This window comes from Capsicum annuum, chromosome 2, assembly GCF_002878395.1.
Source record: "Capsicum annuum cultivar UCD-10X-F1 chromosome 2, UCD10Xv1.1, whole genome shotgun sequence".
In the NCBI taxonomy this organism is placed as follows: Eukaryota; Viridiplantae; Streptophyta; class Magnoliopsida; order Solanales; family Solanaceae; genus Capsicum; species Capsicum annuum.
The window spans coordinates 154,025,390-154,050,676 of record NC_061112.1 but is presented as its reverse complement, the minus strand read 5'-3'; the positions used below and the strand labels follow the sequence as shown (position 1 = coordinate 154,050,676).

The 25,287-nt window shown below is 37.3% G+C and overlaps 4 protein-coding genes across 4 annotated transcripts; 3 read left to right on the top strand and 1 right to left on the bottom strand.

Moving 5' to 3' along the window:
* Positions 1-884: 884 nt before the first annotated feature.
* LOC107860810 lies at positions 885-5,127 on the top strand. The gene is made up of 2 exons (XM_016706300.2): positions 885-2,007; positions 4,091-5,127. The coding sequence occupies exons 1-2, from the start codon at positions 1,435-1,437 to the stop codon at positions 4,805-4,807; spliced, it is 1,290 nt and encodes a 429-aa protein (XP_016561786.1). The 5' UTR covers positions 885-1,434; the 3' UTR covers positions 4,808-5,127.
* LOC107860809 (pentatricopeptide repeat-containing protein At3g26782, mitochondrial) lies at positions 5,123-7,642 on the top strand. Its single transcript, XM_016706298.2, has 2 exons — positions 5,123-6,197; positions 6,305-7,642. The coding sequence occupies exons 1-2, from the start codon at positions 5,301-5,303 to the stop codon at positions 7,346-7,348; spliced, it is 1,941 nt and encodes a 646-aa protein (XP_016561784.2). The 5' UTR covers positions 5,123-5,300; the 3' UTR covers positions 7,349-7,642.
* An 801-nt stretch (positions 7,643-8,443) lies between these two features.
* On the top strand, positions 8,444-12,171 carry LOC107860811 (mitochondrial phosphate carrier protein 3, mitochondrial). The gene is made up of 6 exons (XM_016706301.2): positions 8,444-9,002; positions 9,993-10,354; positions 10,435-10,478; positions 11,219-11,433; positions 11,566-11,690; positions 11,806-12,171. Exons 1-6 carry the CDS (start codon positions 8,715-8,717, stop codon positions 11,864-11,866), a joined length of 1,095 nt encoding a protein of 364 aa, XP_016561787.2. The 5' UTR covers positions 8,444-8,714; the 3' UTR covers positions 11,867-12,171.
* Positions 12,172-13,379: 1,208 nt separating this feature from the next.
* Positions 13,380-19,722, bottom strand: LOC107860813 (B3 domain-containing transcription factor FUS3). Its single transcript, XM_016706302.2, has 6 exons — positions 18,659-19,722; positions 14,751-14,840; positions 14,436-14,536; positions 14,036-14,082; positions 13,848-13,924; positions 13,380-13,725 (listed from the first exon to the last, which is right to left on the bottom strand). Exons 1-6 carry the CDS (start codon positions 18,974-18,976, stop codon positions 13,399-13,401), a joined length of 960 nt encoding a protein of 319 aa, XP_016561788.2. The 5' UTR covers positions 18,977-19,722; the 3' UTR covers positions 13,380-13,398.
* Positions 19,723-25,287: the final 5,565 nt, after the last annotated feature.

The window sequence follows — 25,287 nt, the reverse complement described above, 5'->3', positions numbered from 1 at the left end:
AGATATATATATAACGTGGTTGATATTATATATCCAACAATCTTCCACTCATACTTTTACATATACAACAACATACCAGTGTCGTCCTACAAATTGGAGTCTAGGAAGGATAAGATGAATGCAGACCTTACTTCAACCTTAGAGTGGAGAACTGTTTCTGAAGAACCATGTCTTAAAGAAAAACTATTCAAAATAGTCTCAAATAAGAAGTAACGAAGTATAAGAAATAACAAATAATAATAAAAGAAGGTAATAACAATATCAAATAGTAACAAAATTATGACAAAAGAGCATGACTATTGAGGTACAAGGAACAACATATAATAATAGAAATCAAAGGACAAGAAACTGCATGAGCAATAATACGATTATTACTATGAACGAACAACAAGGCAACACTTTGTTTTTTCTAACCTTCTACCTTAATTCGTGTCCTCCACAACTTCCTGTTTGAGCTCATGTCTTATATAAGTTGAATTTGTGTCGTGTCTTGTCTGGTGATCTGTCTCCAATACTTCTTTGATCCATTTCTATCACTTTTTGAATTACCATGCGTAGTCTACCTCTCACATCTTCGTACTAGAGCATTTGTGAATCTTCTTTTCACACGTCTAAATTATCTCAGTCTTGCTTTACGTATCTTGTCTTCCACCAGAAACACTTTGAACTCGTCCCAAATAGCCTCATTTCTACTCCTATTTTTCCTAGCATGACCACATGTCCATTACAACATACTCATTTCTGCAGCTTACATATTCTAGACTTAAGAGTTTTTAATTAACCAACACTCGCCTCTATACAACAAAACTGATCTCAGCATCAGTCTATACTCCGCAGAACTTACCTCTAAATTTTGATTGTACAAACTTATCAGTCTCCATTTTTCTTCACTATACACCCATACATTGAGTGGCATTCTTACTAATCTATCATTCCCTTGGATAGTTGTTAAGAGTATCCCATATCTAAATGCATACCAAAAACAATCAGAGCATATAAAATAAATTGAAATGCATATTAATTGATCTATAAACACCAGTATCTCCCTTAGTTTTGGGAAAAAGAAAAGCATGAGAGTAGAAAAGGTAAAAAGGTAAAATGTGCATAATGATGGTGGATGTGGAAGTGTAGTGTAATAATGACAAGTAGGCGAAGGTTGCGCATCCTCCTGCCATGAAAATATATTTTTTCGACTATCCTTCCTCCTCCTTGGTCTGTGTTAATGTTAATAGTAGTAATATATGTTTACTAGTAACAAAAAGCCAGCCATATATATATATATATATAACTGCTTCCTCACATCTCTCTTCCCTTTTTCATTTCTGGGTTACCGCTCTTTTTCCCAATACCAGAGATTGAAGAAAAATCTGAGAACCTCAAATCTTCGTATATTAAAGCTCAAATAGGCGTAGATCGGAAGGATCCAGGTTGTAAATGGGCGCTTCTCAGTCCGTAGAGGTACCTTCTTCTGAAGATGATGATGACCAAGAAGAGGAAGAAGGAGAAGATGCGGAGCACGAACACGGCACCCCACCAGAAGAAGATGCGAGAAGCCGATTAGTTGTTGGTGACGACACTGCTCTGCTCAAGAAGGTTCTGGAACAAGAGCCCGAGATGTTGCCTTGCCACGCCTCTGCATCCCCTCTCTCCCCTCAGCTCTCCTCTTTCGGCACCCCTCGTCTCGGACCTTCTATCAAGGTCTGGGACCCTTATAATGTCCTCGCTCCACCACCCTCACTTCCTCATTTCCACCGCACCTTCTCCTCTGATTCCGTCGACGACGATAGGACCCTTACCGATCTCTATTTGATTAGTAATGGAGAGTGTCATATGAATTTAAGGCCTGATTTGATTGCCGGACGCTCTCCCGAGGCTGCACTTACCCCTAATGGAAAGCGACAAGCTAGAGCTTTGGCTGTTTTTCTCAAGTCCCAAGGGATTCGTTTCAATTCCGTCTATACATCTCCCCTGGATCGGGCACGAGCTACTGCCCTCTCTGTTTGCCAGGTATCCTTCCTTACCAATACTAGTCTACTGCTACATATAATCATTCCTATTTGTTGTCGGTCTTAGTATTAAGCTCTTGTCTGTGCTATGAAATGGAGTAGAAAAGATCAAATCCCTTTGCTTCCAATATCTATCTTGGCCCATAAAAATAGGAAGCACCGCGCCGACCAATTGATATACAATCCTACCCATTATCATCTATGTTGCTTGAATCCTCAAGAATCTCGATGGGTGTCTGTCAGATCCTTAAAAAGTCATGCCTTTTTTGAGAATTCGACATGGATACAACGACATTTATGGAGGACTCGAGAAACATAGATTATCAGCTCTGTGGGAGCAAGATTTCTTCATTTCTGGGCAGCTCCATGTTTCCTTTTGTTACTTGTTTGTGAGGTTTCCCTCTCAAGTTTTGTAGGTCTCTGGTGATTGTCATCAGAGGCATAGTGACTTCTTCCCTGAAAGAAACCCATTGGATTTCTTAGCTGCTTTAGATTCAGGATTTATATGGCTGTCAGAGTAGTTTGGGTTTTGCTAGTTTGTAGTTTTTGGTTGTTTAGCAGCCTATTACTGATGTTGGAGGTGGAATTTTTTTGTACTATGTAGTTCAAATAAAGTTGGGTCTTTTGTTTTCAGATGTTCTAGGGTTAACAGTTGGTCCAACTTTTGAATTACTTTGGGGATAATAGTTGGTCCAATTCCTGTAGTATAACTAATAAGTTTCATGGTCGAGGAAAACAGGTATCATTTAGATCAGGAAAGGGAAACTAATTGAATCTTTCTGGGATAGGTAGAGTATACTATACGATCATCCTCTATTACATTTCCAGACGGTGCTTGCAAAATATCAGCCTTGTTCATAATGTATCAACGAAAGGGACAGCAAGATTAGTACTTTTATCTATGATGTAAAGTTTTCAGCAAGATTAGTACTGCTAAGAAAGTTGCATATTCTGCAGTAAAGTATGGCATAGTTGTCTTCTCAGCAGATTTGATGTGTCAAAAGCATTCTTATCTTGGCCACTAGCAAATCCAAACACTATGTTACTGTCTTTCGGAGCAGCCGAGTCACAGTTTAACATCACATCTCCAATTTATACAAGAAACAACCTCGAGCAACAGGAACTTACTTCCTTGTCTCTAGCTATGTATTAAAGACTTTCCCATTCTTAGTTATGCATACTATGATATGAGGTTATTCGAGTGAAAGTGATAGTGGCTTCCGGGGAAGACAAGATGCGGGAAGTGAGGTTGCGATGGTTTGGGCATGTGAGGAGGAGGTGCACGGATGCTCTAGTACGGAGGTGTGAGAGGTTGGCCATGGATGATTTTAGGCAGGGTAGAGGTTGGTCGAAGAAATATTGGAAGGAGGTGATTAAGCATGACATGGAGTAGTTACAACTTACGGAGGACATGACCCTTGATAGAGGAAGGTGTGGAGGACGCGATTTAGGGTGGAGGGTTAGTGGGCAGAAATGCGTCTGTAGTAGTAGGGAGGAATGCTTTGTTTGTGTCTGTGCCTGTAGTTTCTTGTTCGTAGCTTTTTGGTGATGTTTGTGATTTCGAATAGATAGTTTATAGTATTACGTTGTGGGTGCCAGTGGGCAGAAATGCGTCTGTAGTAGTAGGGAGGAATGCTTTGTTTGTGTCTGTGCCTGTAGTTTCTTGTTCGTAGCTTTTTGGTGATGTTTGTGATTTCGAATAGATAGTTTATAGTATTATATTGTGGGTGTCTTGTTTCTTTTATTATCTAGTGGTGTGTTGCCCCATTTTGTTGTTTGTTTTTATGTTTTTTGTTTGTTACACTGTTATCTGTCCTGAGGCAGGTCTATCGGAAACAACCTTTCTACTTCATCTAAGGTAGTGGTATGGCCCCGACCCAACTTTGTGGGAATACCCTAGGTATGTTATTGTTGTTGTAGTGATGCATACTATGATGTTCTGTACGGGGATGGTGATGCAGTTGTGGCTGTAAGTAGCACAACTGGATTGACGAAGTTGCAGGGATTTATAGCAACATATTATTTGCATGTTGTGTTAAGGACTTGCAAATTTGGTAATGAGTGGATCTCTGTTAATTGTGCAGGAAATAAACTTTTCAGAGGAACGGATACAATCCTCTGATGCTCTACTGGAAATGAGTCAGGGGCATTGGGAGGGATGCCACCGCTCGGATATTTTTACACCTGAAACAACTAGCCTAATGGAAAAGTTCCAGCCTGATTTTTCAGCACCATCTGGCGAGTCACTGAGGCAGGTGGAATTTCGGATGGTACAATTCCTAAATGGAACTGTTATGGCATTGCCTGAAAAATTCCGATCCGATTTCTCTCCACCTGATCACAGTGAAAACCAGGGCTTCTCAAACCGTAGTTCTCATGCACTTGTCAATTCAGTTCATGACCGAGAGGGGCCTCCCTCTTTCTCGTCCTCCCACTGGGATTTGCACCACAGGAACCGACAGGGACTTTCGAGGAAGAAGTCTGGAAAGAGCAGGCTTCAGATCGTGACAAATACTGGGGATCATGAGGCTGATGATGAAATGTCACCTCGAGAACCCATTAATCCCAACTCCATCCGGGATTTAAATTTGCAAATCACTACTAATGTTTCTCAATGCATTGGTATTTTTACGCATTCAATCCCAATTAAGTGTCTTCTTACTGGCCTCCTTGGCTGCGGTGCAATTATGTCGAGTAAGATATGCATAGATGATTCTTCGGTTACAGTGCTACAACATTCCTGGAGAATGGGATGGCAGATCAAGAGAATGAACGATACTGCACATCTTAGGCTTCTCTAGTAAATTATTCCATTCGACAGCTGAGATAATTTGAAGTATTTTGGCTCAATTAGGGAATTTTTCAAAGCATTCACAGGATGTGTATTTTACCATCGGAGTCAGATTACAGGGTGTGATACTTTTGATGATTCCTATTTTATTTTTTTTTAGCAAAATTAATTCCCACTTGTACAACTGCATGCTGATACGGAATTCGAGATGGAGTTGGAATCATAATTGTTTCAATTTGTAGCATTTTAAATTCTTGATACTGTAGGTCCTACATTTCTGGTGTGGTTTTATTTATTTATACAATAAGCTGCTGAGGAAATCATTGGTCATTTGCAGCTCTCTTTTCCTATTAATGTTTTTGTCTGTCGATCTTTCTAGGTATAAAGGTAAATGCTTGGCAGATATCAAACCCCCAAAGTCCTATTTTAAGTACAAACAAATTTGCAAAACAATTTAATCATTTCAAGCCATAAGTGCGCTGGATGAATGAATGAATGAATGAATGAAGAAGACAAATTTGGGTTCAGTGTGTCGCCACATTTCTACAAATGCCAATGTCGCCACGTTCTTCAATAGGTACTTGGACAAATCGGATGTGTTCTCATGGAACTCAATCATTGCTGACTTGGCTCGGAGCGGTGACTCCGTCGAAGCCCTTCGAGCTTTCTCTTCCATGCGAAAGCTCTCTCTCAAACCCAACCGTTCCACCTTCCCCTGCACCGTTAAATCCTGCTCCTCCCTTTCCGATCTCATTTCCGGCAAGCAGACCCACCAACAAGCTCTCGTCTTTGGTTATGAAACCGACCTTTTTGTATCCTCCGCCCTCATTGATATGTACTCCAAGTGTGACCAACTTGCTGATGCAAGAAAGCTGTTTGATCAAATTCCTCAAAAGAATGTTGTCTCATGGACCTCCATGATAATTGGCTACGTCCAAAATGACCTCCCCCATCAAGCAATCTTGCTTTTTAAAGAGCTCTTGGCAGGTCAAGCAGAAGAACTAGTTTTTCTCGACTCAGTTGCCATGGTCTCTGTGCTCTCCGCTTGTTCTCGTGTTTCAGGGAAGACCCTTACCCAAGGGCTCCATGGCTTTGTCACGAAAAGGGGATTCGATGAAGACATGGGAGTTGCGAATACTTTGATTGATGCCTATGCTAAATGTGGTGAGGTTGATTTCTCTAGGAAGATATTCAACGTGATGCCTCAGAAGGACATCATTTCATGGAATTCTATGATTGCAGTTTATGCCCAGCACGGACTTTCAGATCAGGCAATGGAAACTTTTCGTTCCCTGGCATGGGATAGAGAGGTTGACTACAACGCTGTCACCTTGTCAGCTGTGCTGTTGGCTTGTGCACATTCAGGAGCTCTTCAGTCTGGCAAGTGCATACATGATCAGGTACTTCCAGGACTAATCACTTTTACACATGCTGCGTTCTTTCTGACTCCTTATTTTCCACTATATTGATGTTTCCAGTTGTCTAATTGTGACTTTGATCTCTTTAGGTTCTAAAAATGAACCTAGAGGATAATGTATACGTGGGCACGTCCATGATTGACATGTACTGCAAATGTGGGAGATTAAGGATGGCAAGGAATGCCTTCAATAGGATGAAAGAAAAGAATGTGAAATCATGGTCTGCCTTGATTGCAGGTTATGGTATGCATGGGAGAGCCAGGGAAGCCCTTCAAGTGTTTTACGAGATGGTCTCGGCTGGGGTAAAACCAAATTACATTACTTTTGTCTCTGTCCTAGCAGCTTGTAGCCATGCTGGGTTGCTGGATGAAGGATGGTATTGGTTTAAGGCAATGGAGCCTAGATTTTGCATACAACCAGGAGTGGAGCATTATGCTTGTATGGTTGATCTTCTTGGACGTGCTGGTTTCCTTGCCAAGGCATATTATTTGCTAAAAGAAATGAAGGTGAAGCCTGATTTTGTCATTTGGGGTTCTCTTCTAGCTGCATGCAGGATGCACAAGAATGTCGAGCTTGGGGAGATTTCTGCCAGTCACTTGTTTGAGTTAGACCCAACAAACTGTGGGTATTATGTTTTGCTCTCAAACATATATGCTGATGCTGGAAGGTGGGAAGATGTAGAGAAGATGAGGATACTTATGCAGAATCGTGGATTAAGTAAACCTCCTGGGTTCAGCCTGCTTGAACTCAAAGGCAGGGTTCATGTATTTCTGGTTGGTGATAGAGAACACCCTCAACATGAGAAGATTTATGCTTATTTAGAAGAGTTGTCTATAAAGCTGCAGATAGCTGGCTATGTACCCAACACGACATCTGATCTTCATGATGTTGAGGACGAAGAGAAAGGACTGGCATTACGAGTTCATAGTGAGAAGCTTGCTGTGGCTTTTGGGGTTATGAATTCTGTCCCTGGTAGTACAATTCAAGTGATTAAGAATCTTCGGATATGCAAAGACTGTCATACAACAATTAAGCTAATTGCCAAGATTGTTAATAGGGAAATTGTAGTCAGAGATGCAAAGAGATTTCACCATTTTAAGGATGGGTTATGCTCGTGTGGGGACTATTGGTGATTCAAGCACTGAACCAAATTCCGTCTTAACCTACTTTTATCAATTTTTTGTTCGTCTCACCTACTAATCGACTTACAAGAGTTGTCATCTGATCAACAGTGGTGCATAATCTGATAGAGATTCACATGGGATTTGATCTTCTTTAATCGTGTATCAATCTCAAACTATGCTATTTTGATGCTGCTCTTGTAAAGGATATTGGTATTGCACAAAAGTATGCTGGAAATTTGGTGGGTGGGTGGGTGAGCGAGTGCTCCAATTGCGTTTCCAGAATAACAGTATCGATTCTCCCGATAAAAGGAATATACTGCTAAGGTCCTCCATTAAGTCCAATTTGCATTTACCCTTATGCCCAGCAATATAATAATTGTGTTGCACGCCGCCCCAACCGAAAAAAAATTGAATGCGCAACAAGTGATCAGTAGAATATAACAAACAATATCTAAACCATACCAATATGAAATATGCGAGTCATATATCGAAATCCGACTACTTTAAAATTATAACGATTAGCCAGGTCCGTATAGAGTAATGGTTTACTTGTTGGCCCGACTCTACCTCATTTACATTGAAAGACTATCTATGCCTGCCCTCCTACTGCGAGGTATCAAAGATAAATAGTTAATGAAGGACTATTTTATCCAATGTTTGATGCGAGGTATTAGTTTGTATCGAAATTATTTACACTATAATGATGAGATAAGTTATCTCATCTACATGGTGGAATAACTAATCTCGAGATAACTCTTTCCCAACCAAACGACCCCTAAGTAAAGTAAAGTGAAGCTCTCGTGTTGGGCCTAAAAAAATATAAAGTACTATTATTGCAATCATAATGTAAAAGTTATATGCAATTAATTCAATAAAAGATTTCAAGTTTTAACTTTAAAAAAAAAAAATGGTTAAAGGTACACGATTGAGTGGTAAACAAAGATGAATCTTCTCGTATTAAATTAAATCACTCTATATTTTCTTTCTCTTTTCATATTTATGAAAGACAATTCAACTAAATTTCTATGAATTAAAAAATCATATCTTTCCATATGAGATATAACCATTTAGATAAAAGGCCAAATAATTGCATTCACGAGGATGATAAGTAAAAATCCTAGTTACAATTTTAGTCAACAGGATGGCGTGATAAATGGGATCATTTGATTAGATTGAATAAAAGAGGGAGGGGGCGTGGGCATGGAGAGAGTAGGCCGTAGGGGTGAGTCCGTGTATATAACGCATAGTGATTGGGGAGGGGCAGTATAAAAAGGTGGAAATTGTCATTGTGGTTTAGGTCCAAAGAGAGACGAGTAATTGTTTTTCATTTGGCCCTCCCATCACCTCTCGATCTCTGTCTCGCGCGCCGTCAGTCATGGAGAACTCCCCCCGTCAGTCTCTTCTTCCAAGCTTTCTCTACTCCCCATCTTCTTCTTCTTCTTTTTTCACTAATAGCAAAACCCTTTCTGCTGCCGCTCCCGAAACCACCAATGTTTTGCCCTCTTCCAATAAGAGCTTCCTCGTTCCAGCACCTAACGAACCTGGAAAGATCGAGATGTACTCCCCTCAGTTCTATGCTGCCTGTACCTTTGGTGGTATCCTCAGCTGTGGTCTCACTCACATGGCCGTCACTCCTCTCGATCTCGTCAAATGTAACATGCAGGTCTCACTCCCCATCCTATTTCCTTTTCAGATCTCTTCATTTCTCTCCCGATCCTTAACTTATCTACTATTTTTATGCGTATCCGATCTATACTCTTCTCACTTGTATACTATTGCCCATGTCCTAGATCTATATTTTAATGTGATCATATGCACTGATGTTATAGGAGGAGGCCCTTATAATTTATTGAAGGTTTAATTGGAAATTATTGCTTCAGATCTTAGTCTGAATGATTTTAAATGTGATATGATGATTGTTAGTTCCTCTACATGTCTCAATCTTCCTTTTCTTTTCTTTTAAAATGTGAAAATGATGATTGTTAGTTCCTGTTCATGTCTCAATCCTTCTTTTCATTTGATTATATTTTTGTATTATCCTTAGATGTATATAAAGGGGAAGGAGTATGCCATTCAGACTTATGCTGATTGTGATTGAGCAGTTTGTTCAACACGATAAGGTGTTTGACTCTCATGCTATTATAATTATACTTTCAGTCCCTTTTGAGACTGAACCTTGCCAAACTGTCCTGCTCAGTCACCATGCGGTATTATTGCTCAGCATTGGCTAAAGGTTTTCAAGTAGATACTGGAAATGTCATTTGAAAACTTGGTTCACTTTTTTAGTTTTATGTTTATAAGAAATAGTAACTATTGCTAAGTTCATTTTTATGTTTTGGGACATTGTGCTCATAATGGTGCTAGTCCTTTACTGTGTTGACTTTCCTTCTCAATGGGACAGTTTTTTATTTGCTAGCTGATGAAACTCTAGGTGTAACTTCTATTTTCCCCTTTGCTTTTGTGAATGACCGGAGGATTGTCTTTATGTAACTATACATGCTACAACAACAATAAACCCAGTATAATCCCACGAGTGGGGTCTGGAATGTGTGAAACTGTTCCCTTAGTAACTATAATATTGTTTCTATTTCTTACAGTACATTAGGCTTGAAGCATCTAACCGACTGAAATTTATAATTTTGTAAATTCCTAGATCGACCCTGCAAAATACAAGAGCATATCATCTGGATTTGGGGTGCTTCTTAAGGAGCAAGGTGCCAGGGGATTCTTCAGGGGATGGGTTCCTACCCTTTTAGGTTACAGTGCTCAGGGTGCATGCAAGTTTGGATTCTATGAATTCTTCAAGAAGTACTACTCTGACCTTGCGGGAGCAGAAAATGCTGCAAAGTACAAGACTCTGATATACCTTGCTGGTTCTGCATCTGCTGAAGTGATTGCAGATGTTGCTCTTTGCCCATTTGAAGCTGTAAAGGTTCGTGTTCAGACACAGCCTGGTTTTGCTAGGGGATTGTCAGATGGATTGCCGAAATTTGTTAGATCCGAGGGCCCCTTGGGGTATGCTGTTATCTTTATTCTGCACATTCCTTAATATGTACCTTATGGACCACATCTTTATATTTTTCTATTTTTTGCAGCCTATACAAAGGTTTGGTTCCACTCTGGGGGCGCCAGATTCCATGTAAGTGGAACCATCTGTATTCTACTGTTTATTATTATTATTATCTAAGAACTTGTACATTTCTTGGCAATCTAATTATGTGCGTCAGGGTTTGATGTCCATATGATTTTCTAATGAGTGAAAAGTGTTTTGGCGTTTGCCAGAATTCATAAAACTTATGGTTGTTGAGTTAGACAGGGTCTAAAAGACAATTGAACCTCCAAATGGGGGACCTCACCTTGCTACACCCCGAAAAAGATTGAGCTAGTTTGTAATAGTGCAAAATAACCTTTTTACTTTCTCAGTTAAATAGAACAAATAGAGGTATTATTTTCTTCTTGTCTGTTTATGTAATTGGAACAGTCACCTTATTTAGACTTGCTGTAATTCCTATAATTGGGATCGTGTTGGCCCCCAGAAGGCATGGGAGTGGAAAATGAAAAAATGAGGGCTTGTGTTTGGATGCAGCAGTGATTTATTGTCATTGCTGTTGAAAATTTATTCTCTTTCTCGTTCGTAATGGCACTTCCTTTTGGTAACGACTTCCTTTCATCTACTTTTGTCTCTCCTTCTACTTGCACAACACACATTCGTGTATAATCTTGGGATGTTGCAGAGCCTTAATCTTGATACCCATTTTATCACCTCACTGTGTATTCGTTTTATTATTGCATTTTTGGTTGTGTTATTGTTCTTCTACTGTTGACCTTGTCTGAGATACTATTTATTGGACACTAAGAATTAAATGTCTAAAATTACAGATACAATGATGAAGTTTGCATCCTTTGAGACTATTGTGGAGTTGATCTACAAGCATGCAGTCCCAAAGCCTAAAAATGAGTGCAGCAAACCCATGCAACTTGGTATTAGCTTTGCTGGTGGTTATATTGCTGGTGTTTTCTGTGCTATCGTATCACATCCTGCTGACAATCTTGTCTCATTCCTCAACAATGCCAAGGGTGCAACTGTTGGTGATGTAAGCATTAGTAGATTGTATTGTTTGTTGGACCATTTCTTTCTCTTCCTTTCAATTTTCTTATATGTCCTCAAGTCGTTAATCCACCATCTGACACCCCTATTTGTTTCTGATAAAAAACTATTTCCTCAGGCTGTGCAGAAGATGGGAGTAGTGGGTCTCTTTACCCGTGGGCTACCTCTACGTATTGTTATGATTGGAACCCTTACTGGTGCTCAATGGGGAATCTATGATGCTTTCAAGGTTTTTGTTGGGCTGTAAGTGTCTTCTAACACAGAGCTGAACATTCTAAACCTGTGTGCCTTACCTATATCAGACTACTTTGATAACTTGATTTTTATGGTTGGCTTATTTTTTGTGATGCGATTTCAGGCCAACAACTGGTGGTGTTGCTCCTGCTGCACCTGCCGACTCTGAGGTTGCAAAGGTGTAGGATTGAGTATTTCTTCGCCAAACGTAGAAGTAGTAAGAGAAGACTTCTCCAGATTAAAACAATAAACATAGATTGCCTTGTTTCTTTAGTGCTCTTTCGTAGTAGCTGGAGAGTATTCTCACGCTCAACAATCTTTACAATTTTATTATTTCTCAGATTTTGAGATTTTGGAGAAGGGGGAGTCCCCCGAAAACTTAAGCATTGCGGATGTCTTTTTTGCTAGAATAGATGATGCTAAGCATTTCCCTTTCTAGATGGGAATAACAAAGAATATTTGGGGCTATATTTTTGCTCGTTCGTTTTAACTTCCCCAGTGTACCAAAAATGTTCTTTTTTCAAACTTGCCCAAGCTACAGCTGCTGAATGATGATTCTTCTATCGCTGGTTTTGTTCTGGTTAATCCCTTTTGTAAATCCCACTGTTACTGGAGCTAGTTTTGTAGGGTCCCTTGTTGTACCCACCCACGCACCCACCCCATGTTAGTGCGTTTTGTGCTGCACCTGGTACATGGATAGTCGTTTCTTGTGCTGTTCGAACTCTGCGTGATCGATGTTTTAAGCAGCATACCAAAAGGAAAAAGTGAACTTTTATGATAAATGAAATTGAGATTTAGTTAAGAAAGATGTGTGATTTGATGCAACCTGGAGGGATGGAATGGAGCTGAGTCAGCTGGAAGAATTACCGAGCTGGGCATTAGTTAGATACAAGCAGAAAGAAGCTGGTTAGGTTAGCTGCACATCATATAGCAGAAGTTCAGCTGTGAGATGTAGAAAACTAGTGATGAGAGACGGGCGATTGTATGTACATACTTTTGACCATCCAAATGATGAGGCTAATACGTTGGATTGATAAACTGTGGGGGGAAGGGTCAACTCACAATCAATGCCCTTATTGATAGCATTGTTTATCTTATATTGATGAGGTACAAAGTTCAATCCGTGCTTTACTTTCCTTTCTCTTCTTACCTTGAAGCCGTACAAAACAGGCCTCATCTATAAGACAAGAGCAACTTCTAGAGCAGTAAAGCAGCAGCACTTAATAGTGAAATTATTGCTGAACACCTCTGCGTATTACTTTAAATATTCATTAGATACACAAACATCAAACACAGTTTATCAGGGATTGTGCCAAGAGTGGAGCATGATTTCTAAACATGGCAAATCAAACAAAGCTCGATGACAACATTATAAGCCTGAACTATGCGCCTTCTTATTTCATACTTTTCCTTTTCTAATGCCTCCAGCTTATTACATTTACGGTGGTAAAGATTTTTTGACCCAAGCTAAGCTTCACAACAAAAACCAACCAAAGCACCTGAGAAGCCTCGGCCCTTTCTCACAGAACAAAAAAAAAATAAAACAACAAAAAAACAGAAACCTTAACTTACTAGTAAAGTTGCTTGTGCTAGTAACTGGAGTATCAGCTTTTTACTTCAAAACGCTACTGGTAAGAGTGTGCATTAGATTACAAGGCTGCATGGGATTAGTAGTATGTATCCCCCCTATTTCTACTATTCTTGTGCCAGACAGACCTCAGAAGAAATCATCAACGGGGAAGCTGTCTTCAATGGACCCAAAGCTTGGCGTTGGGTTCACATTAGTTGAGTAATAGGTCATAGGACCCCCTACAAAATCGAAGGCAGGCTCGTTCCAGAAGCTGGTATCATATATGAAGGACATGTCCATCTCATTGTCCATTGCAGGGAAGTAAAAGCTGGACATATCCATTTCTGCTTCATTCTTAAGCACCCCATTCCCATTCCCATCATCTGTAGCCTGTGCATAATCTGTTAAAATCACATCCTCAGCTTCATAACCACGGAATACGGGTCCACTTCCAGCTTTCCTTGCTTCAATGCCCTATACACAAACATGCCACGTATATAGATGACAGTAAACCATAGAATTTGACAAACTACATACATTTATTAAACTTCAAAGTGAACTACACCTATAACATAAGAATCAATGAGCAAGCTTACATAAATCTGCTTTTGATCATTGTAGTGGAGCGCAAAGTAGTCTCCCTGGCGCAATTCATGCGTTTGGATAAAGTCACCTGACCATCAAGTTTCAAATCCAACAACGTTAATCTGCTTTTAGTTTTAGCACTCTAAGAACCAGCACTGAAGTAAATAAACTTGGAGAAAAAGAGCTACGGAGATCTCACCAGTATTTTCAAGCACATACATTCGGCTGCTGTTATTTGGCCAGTACCTATTAAGAAAAGCACAACTTTGAAGAGACCTACGTTGTAATGACTCATACACTGAGTGGATGAATTATGTCAGAAATATAAAACCGTTGCACAAGAAACCGTGTGTTCTAATCCCCCTCCCCCTAGCTGATTTAATCAATCAACCGAAATTGATAAGGTTCTAACGAAATTCACCACAATGCCAGACATTTAAGAATGTCATCTAGCTCAAGGACGACCAGCATTATAGTTTAATTTTGCTTATCAATATTCTGGTCTCATATCCTTAGTCCGGACAACTTCAATCTACATTGCTTGTCGACTTAGAAACACGACTCCCTCAAGTAAATTTGGAAATAAAAAAACCTCAGACCTGTATCTGAAACTCCAAACATGGATACCATCCATGTCGTTCATTGTGATGGGAAACCCTTCTTTGATCTCAAGAGCTGGAAGATATCGCTCAGCTGCTTTCTGAAATTAACCACGGCATAAAATTACTCTGACGTGGTAGAATATGTTATACAGAATGTTGGACAACTGCTAAATCATTGGTACAATGAAATCTAAAATGAATGCAACATTAACTATTACTTCAGTGTATACTCCAAATAAGAAATAGTAAGCACAAGAAACAAGTGTTCTAAATGCACACATGACCATGCTATCAAAGTTCAAAATGCCAAACCTTGGGCACAACGATTCTCCTCAGGGAGCTGACATCACTGTTCTGAAGCTGCTTGTCAAAGAGAAATTTGAACCCTGTTGGTTCAAGTACCTGAAGCATAAACAACCTGTTAGAGCACTTATTAATGTTCAGGGCCAACTTTACTTGAATTGCGATCGCCGGACAACCTACCACTTCCTTATAAGAGATGGTACAGAGGACGACAAGGAAAACGTATGTTTACCAGAAAAAGAGGGGAATGAATCAAATGAACTACATTTCTAAAGATAGATAAATAGGCATCAAAAGTGTCAAAGAACTCACTGCAATTGGTTTGCTTCAATAGAATAAATTTTCAGCCTCATTGTCTTTTACAAAGTGAATACATATAAAACAGATTCTTATCATCCCTATATCCATGTAATGCTACAAATTATTGGATCACCTTGCATATGTTTTTTTGCTATATGTGGACTGGGATATTGGTAGTTCATGTCTTTCGTTATTCACTGATCGGAATCCAAGAATTTCCAAATTAGTTACCTTCGTCAAACAGATGGACAATAGGTCGGTGGATGAAATTCTGACTTCCAAGGCTATCTCACTAACACAACTCTAGGAAGCTCATAAGCTGGATATCGGCCATTTATGTGCACCTGTACCTGTTTACTTGAATAGTCTTTGGCCATTTATGTGCACCTGTTTACTTGAATAGTCTTTGCAGTAAAGTAGTTGAATGTCTCTCTTGATGGGTAGATAATATTCCTTAGAAGTTAAATGATAAAGAATGGATCTTGAGCCTAGGGGGAGGATTGCGCAAGTCCATATAAGGAGACCAAGTATCCATCCTTCTTTCTTTCGATGTAGGACTCTTAACACTCCCCCGCAAGCGCAGACCTTGTTAACTGGATAGTGCGTGAAACAATAGGCTCTGATAAGCGGACCTTGTTATGCGTGAAACAATAGGCTCTGATAAGCACAGACCTTGTTAATTGGAGCGTGCGTGAAATAATAGGCTCTGATACCATGATAAAGAATGGATCTTGAGCCTAACTCAACCTCGAAAAGTGCAGACCTTGTTAACTGGAGCGAGCGTGAAACAATAGGCTCTGATACCATGATAAAGAATACGCTCTGATACCATGATAAAGAATGGATCTTGGGTCTAACTCAACCTTAAAAGCTAGCTCATGAGGGGAGGATTGCCTAAGTCCATATAAGGAGACCAAGTATCTAGACCTTATTAATTGGAGCGTAAACAATATAAGGGAGGATTGTTCAAGTCCATATAAGGAGACTAAATACCCATCCTTCTTCCGATATGACACTCTTAACACTCACCGCAAGCTCAAACCTTATTGACTGGAGCGTCAAAAATAGGCTCTGATATCATGATAAAGAATGCTTGGGCCTAACCACAAGCTCAAACCTTATTGACCGGAGCAACACTCACTGCAAGCTCAAACCTTATTGACTGGAGCGTGAAAAATAGGCTCTGATACCATGATAAAGAATGCTTGGGCCTAACCGCAAGCTCAAACCTTATTGACTGGAGCAACAATATAAGAGAGGATTGTTCAAGTCCATATAAGGAGACCAAGTACCCATCCTGGATTGTTCAAGTCCATATAAGGAGACCAAGTACCCATCCTTCTTCCGATGTGACACTCTTAACACTCACTGCAAGCTTAAACCTTATTGATTGGAGCGTGAACAATAGGCTCTGATACCATGATAAAGAACGATTGGGCTAACTCAACCTCAAAAGCTAGCTCATGAGGGAGGGATTGCCCAAGTTCATATAAGGAGGCCAAGTACCCATCCTTCTTCCGATGTGGGACTTAACAAATAATTTCCTGCATAACTTAGTAAATAAGACTATGCGCATAGAGAAAATGACCATGAACCTAATCCATCAGGAACAAGTGGTAAAACCGTGATTGGTAGGCAAGCATATCATTCGGTCTTTCTTCAGTGGGATAGGTGCATAAACAACAACCACAAACGTCACACATCCACCACACGCCTAACATTTAGGTGGGAAGCAACATCTACATGCTACTTATGGCTTACAGTTTGGTAGTGGCTTGTAGCAACACAAGTATTACATCTTAGCTATCTCCCGAATAAGGTTCTTCTAGCCACTCATTATAATTTAGATTCTAATTTGGCTGATTGACAGCTATGGATTTCAAAAAAGAAATTGTAATAGAGGATATTTCTCTATTTGCACTCCTTCAAACAAATCTTAGACCTTAGATGACTTTACTCATGTTATTCAAGTTTTGACTAATAAATAATAATAATGGCACAACTCACAAGGCTTGGAACTAGAGAAGTGCATTAATTGACATCAAGGCGACTACTTTTATGCCATATAAGGATGCCTATACTTAAGAATGTGACTTCATGGATCTATTATATAACAATAGCTAAGTAGACAACACTTGTTGCCGTTTTGGCTCATTTTGCGACACTAGAGAAGTGCATTAATTGACATCTTTCTTTCTTTTGACATCCTTATATGCATCTTGCAAGTGGTGATGGTAGTGGTTTCACTATGAAAAGGAGCATCTTTCTTTTTATGTTTCTAAGGTCTTAATTGACCATCGTCTTCGTAATCTTTCATACATAACTCAGTGATGCATCATCTAGTCGAGCATCTAGATAACTAGGCAAGTTTTAGTGTATTTACAACAAAGTTTCATCTTTATTGAACCTGTTTGTTAATTGGTTTGAACAAGAAGGATTTCTTTACATATGCTCCATCACTCTAAAAGCTTATTTGACCATCACACTACACCTTGATGCATAGTTGCATGATGGAAATCTATAACATGCATAGTTGCATGATGCAACAAATATATAATGTATTGCATTAGACATTTAATTTCACATGAAGGATTTAGTGTGAAATTAAAATCTCAAATGACTATCTCAAGTAGAACTTGATCTTACATAAGTGGGCATCCAAGGCAAAGTTGCAAGCCTAGATCAGCCCATATATTGAACCCTCAAAATCTCCAATCTTAGTACATGTTAAATACAAAATGTACAAAACCTACCATATCTAATTGTATCTCAATGCTTCAAATTCAAATCATTATAGTAGTAATTAGTTTTACAGAGTAAAGCACAACAATGGCATTTATAAATGCAGCATGAAGAAAAGGTAAGCTCTACGTTGCTCTTTCCTTTATTCCTGTTAAAGGATGGACAGGCCAAAACTTTGTCGACCCTGCGTACATATATAGGGGGTTGGGCTTGTCCAGGCCCACCCACTAGGCTTTTGTAGTGCCCATTTGACATGTATGTTTAAGAGGAAGAGGAGGAGGAGGAGGAGGAGGAGGAGGTATACTGAGAAATTAAGTTTGTGAGAGGAATTGGAGAAGCAGGTAACGGGTCAGGGTGGAAGAGGCATGGCAATAGTGACAAGACATAAATAAATCATATAGTAGTATGTAGTATACAAAACTCGTATATTAGCACCAACTATTTGTACTTACTAAGTTAGAAATCAGCCGTACACCTCACTTTAATTTGTGCACAACCAAATAGAGCAATAGGACCCCAGTCCCCACCTTCCAAATAAGTAAAAGAAAAGAGCAAATGTAAAAATAGTATAATCTTCCGACGAACCCCTGAATTGTATGTAGATCCGCCACTACTTACTAGCTATACATAAGAAATTAAATATAGTAAGTAATGACATCTCCATAGTCATAAGCTATCCTTGTCTCTAGGAATTTCAAGCATTATTAATATCAGCACAGATAGTTGAAGGGAAATCTGATTTAGTACTAGTACTAGTAAAATTATGGAGTTACAGTAGTAGTAATAAAACTAATAAAGGAAAAGGCAGGGAAGAGATAATAATAGTAGTACTAATAAAAAAGAAAAAAGAGGAGTTGGAAGGGAAAAGAGCATACACATGCGGGGGGCAAAGTGGGAGGAGGAGACGGCACGTGGGAGAGGAAGGATGGGAAATCCAAGGAGGCAAAGTTGAGGGAAGAACGCCTACGCCTCTGGCTACGACTTCCTTTGGTGGTGTGAGTGTGATTGTGAGTCTGAGTGTGAGGCTGCTGCTGCTGCTGTTGCTGCTGAATAGAAATAGGAATTGGAATGGGAATGGGAGGAAAAGGAGCAACATTATTCATCATATTACTAGTGGTGTGAGTGTCCCCAACAAGTGTTGCATTTCCATCTGCCATCACTCCATACGCCTCGGTAATATCCATCATCGCCATATATAATCACACCAATGCTATGCTTCTTCTGTTTCTGCTACTGTGAAAAAGCCTTCTCTTTTTTTTTCTCTCTCTCTCTCTCTCTCTCTCTATTTGAGTGAGTGAGTAAGTGTGTTTGTGTACTCTTCCTCTCTTTTTGTGATATTGAAACTTGGGGTATTCGGTGAGTGGGTGGGAGGATAGTGTAATTATGATCAAAGAGGTTGAGATTATAGTGGGTCTGGCGTTTAGCGACCATTGCACTGATGATTCGGCTGACATTTGTGCAATCTTCATTCAGGGATTTTTTTTTTTTTACTTTAAACTTTAATTCGAGAGGAAGAAAGAGCCAAAAGATATGAAGAGAGAAATGGTTAGGAGTGGGGGCAGGGGGAGTTGGGATTTCCAATCTTTAATGAAGCCAGCATATTCATAATAGTTAATAAAAGGGAGAGAGTGTGTGTGTGTAGGAAATTAGTGGGTGGTCAGAATATATATGTCATAGTTAAGTGTGAAAGAAAAAGGGAAGCAAATTTGGAAGGAGAGGACGGATGGGAGAAGAGGAGGGAAGCCAGGTGTTGAAAAAGCTCTGCGATCTTCCCAACTGAAATCAATGGTGTAGTATTATTTGTTTTTGTTTTTGCTTATTGCTTTGGAATATCCGTCCGTCGTCATTATATTTTGCGTATTCCACTACTCTTCTCCTTCTTCCTACAGCTTACACTAGCTAGATGTGCGTGTTTGCATGGGTGGGTGTGTGAGAGAGAGAAAGAGAAAGAGAAAGAGAGAGAGAGAAAGAGAGAGGGAGGCGAAGCATTCAAACTCGGACGTAAGCACTTTACTTTTCCTTTCAACAATAAAATAAAATCCCACCTTCTCCTCTCCTGCTGCCACGTCCACACCCCCCTCCCTCTTTTTTCAATATCCATTCAATTCATCCCATTTTTACTAATTTTAATTTCAATACCCACCAATTTTGTGCTCTTAATATTGAAATAATGTATTATGTTCATAATTAAAACTCATGCTAATTTCTTTCTGTAATATTTATTTCATAATAAATTTTAATACATGAATTGAAAGTTTCTAATGATAATACTTTAGCATTGCTCAATTGACATAAATTATAATTCAAATATTTAAATAAATTTACTTAAATATTAACTAAATTAGTTAATTTTTTGTAACAATTCGACCCCACATTCTGACCGTGACGAACATTTCAAACCAACAAAAAATCTTGAAGATCTCTTAACATTTCATTATAAGCATAGTCATTGCAAAAAAATTGACCCATAGATCAAGAAACTCAACTTAAATAATAATTCGAACCCCAAGTCTTGTAATACGACATACCAAAAACTATCCAAACTCAATCTACAAAACCTTTAACTTTAAAAATAAAACTCCTAGGTTGGCACATGGCCTCGACTATACCATAAAAACATGAGAAAGATCAAAATATGAATGAAAAGACCAAATACTTTCTAAAGGATAAAAGACTAACTACGTGTTATCGGTTGTTTTTTTGAGAAAGAGTGCTAGAATTCTAGTCCTACACAAAATTACGCAAAAAATGATTTTGAACCTAGGAAAAGGGACAAAACATTCTTTTATAAAACAAGTCATAAAATACATTTTTATTATTCGTAATAGAAAAGTATGGAACAGAGGATGCAAAACATAAAAACATGATCATTTAAAACTTAATTCTGAACTATGTAATTTTTCATCAATATTTCGTAACCCACGGATTATATATGGGTGCACTACTACCCAATTAGTGGGGCCTCAATCCATGTTTGTCGCAAGGACTGAGATTAGGCTAAAGTCACCATTTTTATTCTCATGTTAAGGAAAAATATTTGTAGTCTAATTAAGGAAAGAATATCCCTATATCCGCAAAACATAGACTTCAAACGTTAGTCATGAGGATGTGCATCTTTTCAGTGAACTACATATTTTTCTTTAATCCCAATTAAAACATTAATCATAATTTCTATTCATAGAGTCATTCAGAAAGACATATACATTTTGCTCACCTATATCAGTGCCAAATTATTGTCATTAAATATTTTTTTACTCCAAATCCCCACCTTTAAAGATCATGTATATAAACATAATTGAATTAACCATAGCAATTTCAATACATTTGAATAATGCATTACCTTTAATGATATAAAGAACGAGGGAAAACATGAACATTCCTTGTGCAATTCAAAGCCTATAAGTGACTTGAAATCATAGCTTAAATATTCATCAATTTAACATTCAAATTTCAAATCATAAAGGACTGAAAATGATAAAAAATATCTATCGAGAAAGAAGAGGCATAAGCATCGCCTCTCAATTCAATCCATCTTCTCTGGCCTCTAGACACACTTTTAATAGAAGAATTAGGTCAAAAATTAGGACATATTCTGGGAAAATCAAACATAAAAGAGAAACAAATGAAAGACTGTCATCAAAATTTTCATAGAATCGAGAATGAAATTTTCATTTTGTACATGTCAGATCATGAATAAGTAACTGCTTTCAATTAAAAAAAAAATTCCAATCATTTTCGAATTGCTATTTTTTCATCTCAAAATTCCTAAACAAAATCTAATTATCCATTGTAAAATAAGAGAAAATTCATGTCAAACTTCTTGTAACAAAACTCTCAACCCTAACTTCAAAATATCAACATAATATACTAAAATAACAATTGAATCCATACCTTAGGATAGTAGTTGAAGTAGGGAGTTCAACATACCTTTTTAACGGAATGAACTTGAGAAAAGCTTGAGTTTCAAACCTTGAATCAAGAACTCTAGCCGTTTTTACTTTTAAGAGTTATGAGGGAGAATAGAGTGAATTTATGACTGGCGTAAGTAGTATTTGGGGGTTTGAAATCGTTTAGTATGAATGGGGAACAGTTTCATAGAGTAAAAAGATTTGAACACCCTTAAATAGCGTTAAAAGATGAAGTCATGTCAGATAAACAAAGGGGGAGGGGCCACCCTATCGCGTGGCCCACCTTCATACGACGCACACCCATAGCGAGGTGACGCCCCATGCGACGTAGGATCCACTGCTAAGGAAAGGCAGTGTAACCTGCGATAATATATGCGACTTGGCCTCCTAAGCGTGACACATGATCCCATTTCACGTCCTAAACTTTTTAAACCGCTCCCGAACTCACCCGAAAAGATTTTCTACTCATTTTAATGCTCGTATCTAGATCTAAAAGAATGTCTAAACATTCGGGACGTTACATTTTTCAAGGGTGATCATATCAAATAATGCAATAGTCCCATGAAAATTTGAAATAACTTGTGCATAATATGAACAAAAATGGCTCCATTTTATCCTTTAAAATCATAATTGTCATATATAACATATTAATGTACACATATGATCATAGAAAGAATCAATTTATGTGGTAATCTCAAATAGAATCGCCAGATAAAAATTTAGGAACAAATTTAATTTATGTAAATATTCTAAAATAAAAGGCATTACTAGTTTTAATTATAACTATTTTACGTGAGTTCAATCAATATCTATATATAAAACTAAATTTAAATAATGATGTGTCAATAATGATGGCGTATTCTCTAAAAAATCATACCCAATTATTATATGTAACAGATTTATGTGCATTAAAAAAAATCAAATAATCCAAGTCTAGTTTAATTTCACCTTCATGATTATCTCAAAATAAATCATTTTCGAAAGATTTTGAGACAATACTCAACTCGACTTTTAAAATTCTAAATTGTTATATATGTTATGTTTTATACAAGGGAAAAAAATAATTAGATTTAAATTTAGATTAAGCTTTGGCATGATGACATGAAAAGGATCAAAAAGGAACTTAGTAAAATAGAAGTCTCTCATCCGGATGTAGTTCACAATTTTAACCTTAGGTTAAATTTGATTGTAGTCCTTGTATTGAGTAGATCCAAGCATTAAATAACACCGTTTAGTAGCGTGCAGAGAATAGTTGTCTTGTTAAGGTAAGGATGACTATGAGTCGCCAATTATATATGCGGTATGCATGAATCACAACTTTACTTAGATAAAAATATTATGAATGATCTAAACTTCGACCATTATTTTTTTCTTAATATTGCAAAAGGGAACATATCATTTTTTTTTTTTGCCTCCCCTTGCTAATAGAAGAGGGCACCTCCATAGTCATATCAATTCCTAATGGAAATACTTTCATCTTTTTATTTTCTTAATTTGTTAATTGATCCACACTAATTTGTTTTATATCCTGATATTAAAAATTGAATTCTGTGTGGAGGATGAGGCGTGATCCCTCTGATGTACTCTTTAGTAGAGAGCTTTTGAAATGAAGGAGGGACAGGTTCAGTCTCATTTTTGTTGGGATTCTTTATTTAGAAATCAAAAGCAATGTCGTAATTATCTATCAAGCTCCATCAAACTCCAGTTTGTATTTTAAATCTATAAATAATAATAAAATAGACATTGGGGGATGCTGATGTCGCATCTCTTAATAATCTCCATTTGAATTTATCTTTTTTCTCCTTTTTTGAGCATTTTTCTTAATTTTATTATATTTTTTTAATTAATTTCTGCTATTAATTATCTATGAATTAATTAACGTCTGTAATACAACATTAATGTCCTAATGAATTCCCACTTCTCATTCCATTAACTCACCTTATATTTCAACAATTATAACGTTAATATTATGTCTTAATGAATTCCCACTTCTCATACCATGAACCCATCTTAAATTTCAACAATTATAGCATTAATATAATTATACGACATTATTAATGTAATAATAGAAACAACAAACTCATAAAAAAATGATAGGACACCTTTCTATGAACAAGAATACTATTTATTTTTTTCTTCTTTTTAAAAATTATTTAATATTATTATAATATGATGATTTCGTCTACTATTTAAGTTTTTTCCCTTTTTAATATTTAATTGGAGGCTGTTGATGTGGCATCTTTAAATGGTCTCCATTCCCATTTTTCTTTTTTCTCATTTTTTAAAATCTTTTCTGATAAATTATAATCATATATAACCTAAAAATGTATGTCAAAAGTCATTTATTTTGCAATTACTCAACGTTTACTACCCATCTTTACTATCCACTATTATTATATGCAATTAATAATAATTATAACGGTAAGTATGACTCTTCTTTATAACAATGAGAATGCTTAGAATTCATTGCAAGGAGTTGCAAATATACTCAAACAGGGACTTACATCAGGTAAAATTTTAATTTCTCTGTTATTTTTTTTAATTAATAAAGATCTTTCTATTGCTAATTCATAATCTATTCATAATAATTGAATTTTGATAAATTATACAGAGTGACAAATTGCATTTCTTATGTTAGGTTTGGATAATTTTTTTTTCATATCCTTCATCTTCTTATAATTTGTTTTTCTTAGAACATCACTACTTTAATGTAACTAAATTTACTTTAATACAACGGCGGTAGACTCAGAATTTTCACTCAGAAAATTCAAAAAATAAAAAAGCAATGCATATGATTTAAACTTGGAACCTCAAGGAGAATTTTGAACCTCCTCGATAATTAAGTCAACATCTTATTTCAAGATATTCAAAATCTATAATTATACGAAAAATATATATATATATCCTATATATATAGTGTAATTTTTGGCTTAGCTGATGGGGTTCGGGTGAATTCCTCGACATCCTCTAAATTCGCCCCTACTTCAATATTCTTTTTGGGTAATCTAAAGAGACATTATTTATTCATGACATTACAATGACTTTATATATTTTCTATTACAGTTTTCTCATAGCCGTTATTTTATCCTAATCAATTTTAATTAATAGATTTTAATGTGTAATAATTTTCAAATAACTAAAATTTTAAATAAGCCTTTTCATACTCTATTTTTTGTACTATAAATAGATAGAAAGTGAATTATTTTTCATATTATAATTTGTAATGCAATTTGTAACTTGCTTAGTTTGCTCACTTTTTGTTGAATTTTAAAATGAGCATATTCTTTTTCTTTCAAATAGAGATGATTTGATGATGAGAGTTAGATTTGTAGAATAGTCATTAATAGAGATTATTTGATTACAAGGATTAAGATTTGTGAAATAAAGAATGAGATTTGTAGAATGTGTTTGATATATCTTTGAATGGAGACTAATGAAGGATTGATTTTGCATGAATATGTTGGTTGTAAGTTGTAAATCAAAATTTATTATATGTAAAATTATTAGTTTCATTTGATATTTTAATCGATATGTTTCGAGGAATTCGAACGGCTCTCCCCTCTCTCTCCCAACGGCTCTCTCCCCCTCTCTCTCTC

What these genes read in the sequence shown, in the direction of transcription:
- LOC107860809 (XM_016706298.2), top strand. Translation starts at nt 5,301, where the DNA reads ATGAAGAAGACAAATTTGGGTTCAGTGTGTCGCCACATTTCTACAAAT. An exon ending in GCAAGTGCATACATGATCAG is followed by an intron (nt 6,198 to 6,304) that starts GTACTTCCAGGA and finishes TGATCTCTTTAG; the next exon opens with GTTCTAAAAATGAACCTAGA.
- LOC107860811 (XM_016706301.2), top strand. Translation starts at nt 8,715, where the DNA reads ATGGAGAACTCCCCCCGTCAGTCTCTTCTTCCAAGCTTTCTCTACTCC. An exon ending in TCGTCAAATGTAACATGCAG is followed by an intron (nt 9,003 to 9,992) that starts GTCTCACTCCCC and finishes GTAAATTCCTAG; the next exon opens with ATCGACCCTGCAAAATACAA. An exon ending in AGATCCGAGGGCCCCTTGGG is followed by an intron (nt 10,355 to 10,434) that starts GTATGCTGTTAT and finishes TATTTTTTGCAG; the next exon opens with CCTATACAAAGGTTTGGTTC.
- LOC107860813 (XM_016706302.2), bottom strand. Translation starts at nt 18,976, where the DNA reads ATGGCGATGATGGATATTACCGAGGCGTATGGAGTGATGGCAGATGGA. An exon ending in GGAGAATCGTTGTGCCCAAG is followed by an intron (nt 14,537 to 14,750) that starts GTTTGGCATTTT and finishes GGTTAATTTCAG; the next exon opens with AAAGCAGCTGAGCGATATCT. An exon ending in GTATGTGCTTGAAAATACTG is followed by an intron (nt 13,925 to 14,035) that starts GTGAGATCTCCG and finishes CTTGATGGTCAG; the next exon opens with GTGACTTTATCCAAACGCAT.
- LOC107860810 (XM_016706300.2), top strand. Translation starts at nt 1,435, where the DNA reads ATGGGCGCTTCTCAGTCCGTAGAGGTACCTTCTTCTGAAGATGATGAT. An exon ending in CTGCCCTCTCTGTTTGCCAG is followed by an intron (nt 2,008 to 4,090) that starts GTATCCTTCCTT and finishes TTAATTGTGCAG; the next exon opens with GAAATAAACTTTTCAGAGGA.